The sequence below is a fragment of the Leptonychotes weddellii genome, unplaced genomic scaffold (genome assembly GCF_054177405.1).
Source record: "Leptonychotes weddellii isolate Sample4059 unplaced genomic scaffold, ASM5417740v2 HiC_scaffold_23748, whole genome shotgun sequence".
In the NCBI taxonomy this organism is placed as follows: Eukaryota; Metazoa; Chordata; class Mammalia; order Carnivora; family Phocidae; genus Leptonychotes; species Leptonychotes weddellii.
The window spans coordinates 1-2,457 of NW_027827428.1; the positions used below are offsets into that span (position 1 = coordinate 1).

At 45.9% G+C, this 2,457-nt stretch overlaps 1 protein-coding gene across 1 annotated transcript; it reads left to right on the forward strand.

Annotated features, from left to right (window-relative positions):
• Positions 1-1,087: 1,087 nt before the first annotated feature.
• LOC102737195 (olfactory receptor 10H1-like) lies at positions 1,088-2,449 on the forward strand (the record flags this gene model as incomplete). Its single annotated transcript, XM_006736064.2, has 1 exon — positions 1,088-2,449. A coding segment is annotated over exon 1 (573 nt), but the record flags the coding sequence as incomplete, so codon positions are not given.
• Between the last annotated feature and the right edge of the window lie 8 nt (positions 2,450-2,457).

A 2,457-nucleotide genomic window follows, 5' to 3' on the forward strand; every position in this document is an offset into this window, starting at 1 on the left:
ACCTGTACCTCTGAAACAAATAATACATTATATTTTTTAAAAAAGAAGAAGATAGTAGGAAGGGAAAAATGAAGGGGGTAAATCGGAGGGGGAGACGAACCATGAGAGATTATGGACTCTGAGAAACAGACTGAGGGTTCTAGAGGGGAGGGGGGTGGGGGGATGGGTTAACCTGGTGATGGGTATTAAAGTGGGCACATATTGCATGGAGCACTGGGTGTTATACACAAACAATGAATCATGGAACAACTACATCAAAAACTAATTATGTAATATATGGTGATTAACATAACAATAAGATAAAATAAAATAAAATAAAAGTTATTTATTTATTTATTTATTTATTTTTTAAAGATTTTATTTATTTATTTGAGAGCGAATGAGAGAGAGAGAAAGCACATGAGAGGGAGGAGGGTCAGAGGGAGAAGCAGACCCCCTGCCGAGCAGGGAGCCCGATGCGGGACTCGATCCTGGGACTCCAGGATCATGACCTGAGCCGAAGGCAGTCGCTTAACCAACTGAGCCACCCAGGCGCCCCAAATAAAAAGTTATTTATAAAGAGACATTGAAATCTCATTAAATTGAAATTATTTCCTGATTGCAGACTATGTACATTTGTGCACTTAGTGTATTGATTTATCATAGGTAGCACTTGCTGTGTGTCAGGTCTCATTCCAAGAATAACACATTTATTTCTCATAATAACTCCTTGAAGTAGGCAGGGGGACATGGAGGTACAGAGTGGTGGAGAAACTTGCTCAAGTTTACACAGTAGGCAGAACAAGAATTCAAACTGAAGTTGGCTGGGTCCCATGTCCCTTTGTCTGATGGACATGTTTTGTTGCCTTAGAACATACAGACATTACTCATGGGAGCTGGAAAACAACCAGAATGTTATTTCTACTCAGCTTCCTACTTCTGACTCCCTGCATGGGTAACTCCAGAGGAAGAATCTGATTTGTTTTAAGTTAGAGGGGCAAGCTGGTCCAAGGAGTTGTAGCCATGGGTTGGGATATCTTGTGGTCTCTGAGGATATGAGAATAGGATTTATCAGAAGGGAGTAGGAGAACACAGTGACAACGGCTGGAAGCTCCAGTGGAGGAATATTTTCATTTTGGGAGGCAACCCAGAAGGGTATGTGAAAGGCATAGTCTTTGGAGACAGCCAGTCATGGGTTCAAGTCTTAGCTCTGCCATTTTGACAGCTTCGCCTTGAGCAAGTTGCCCAACCTCTATGCACACCAGTATTCTCAATGAGTATGCTCAAGATACTCAAAATGCAGATGATAAAAACAGCACCTCCCTTACTAGGTTAATGAGAGGGTTAAATCATCAGAGGCACAGAGTGAGAACTCAGTCAGTGTGTTAACCTTAAAAATAAAAACCGCTAATTACTGTATCAGCAAAAGATGTGTTTATTTGGGAATAAAAGAGAATCACAATCCAGTGCAAACAAGCCACCAAAAAACCAAAGGCAGGTTGGGGGAACAAAGGAAAGGTAGACTTTTTAAGGAGAAAAGGGGTAAGTCAAGAAGGTTGTTATAAAAAGTCCATTAGAATAAACTGAGAGTTAAAAGAATAGTGGCTTCTCACTGGGACAACTGTTAGGGGTGGGGAGTAGTGTCCACGCCCAAGGTCAAGTCCACCTCTTCCTATCTGGTTGTCCAGTTTGCAATCCACCAGGAGGGGCAGGATGTGAGAGCTCTCCCTGCTGAAATCTCTCAGTGCATTTTAGTGAAGTTTCCCTCTACTAATTTTCACAAATGCCAGCTGTCATTGATCATGGGCAGCCTCCTGAGCAGGTCCAGGTATGGTGAAAGCCTTTCTCCATCCAGTAGCTGACCTTTCTGTGTCACCCTTCACCCCAGGCAGCTTCCATGCAGAGAGGCAATTTCTCAGTGGTGACTGAATTCATCCTCGTGGGTTTCTCCACCTTCCCCCACCTTCAGCTAATGTTCTTGCTGTTCCTGTTGATGTACCTGTTCACACTGCTGGGGAACCTGCTCATCTTGGCCACTGTGTGGAATGAGCGCAGCCTGCACATGCCCATGTACCTCTTCCTGTGTGCCCTGTCCACCTCCGAGATCCTCTACACCTTGGCCATCACCCCGCGCCTGCTGGCCGACCTGCTCTCCACATGCCACACCATTGCCTTTGCAGCCTGTGTCAGCCAGATGTTCTTCTCCTTCATGTTCGGCTTCACCCACTCCTTCCTGCTCACCGTCATGGGCTATGACCGCTATGTGGCCATCTGCCACCCCCTGCGTTACAACGTGCTCATGAGCCCCCGTGGCTGCGCCTTCCTGGTGGCCTGGTCCTGGGTTGGTGGCTCGGTCATGGGGCTGGTGGTGACCATGGCCGTTTTCTGCCTCAACTTCTGTGGACCCAGTGAGATCCACCATTTTGCTTGCCATGTGCCACCACTGTTGAAGCTGGCCTGTGGAACTAATGTACCAAT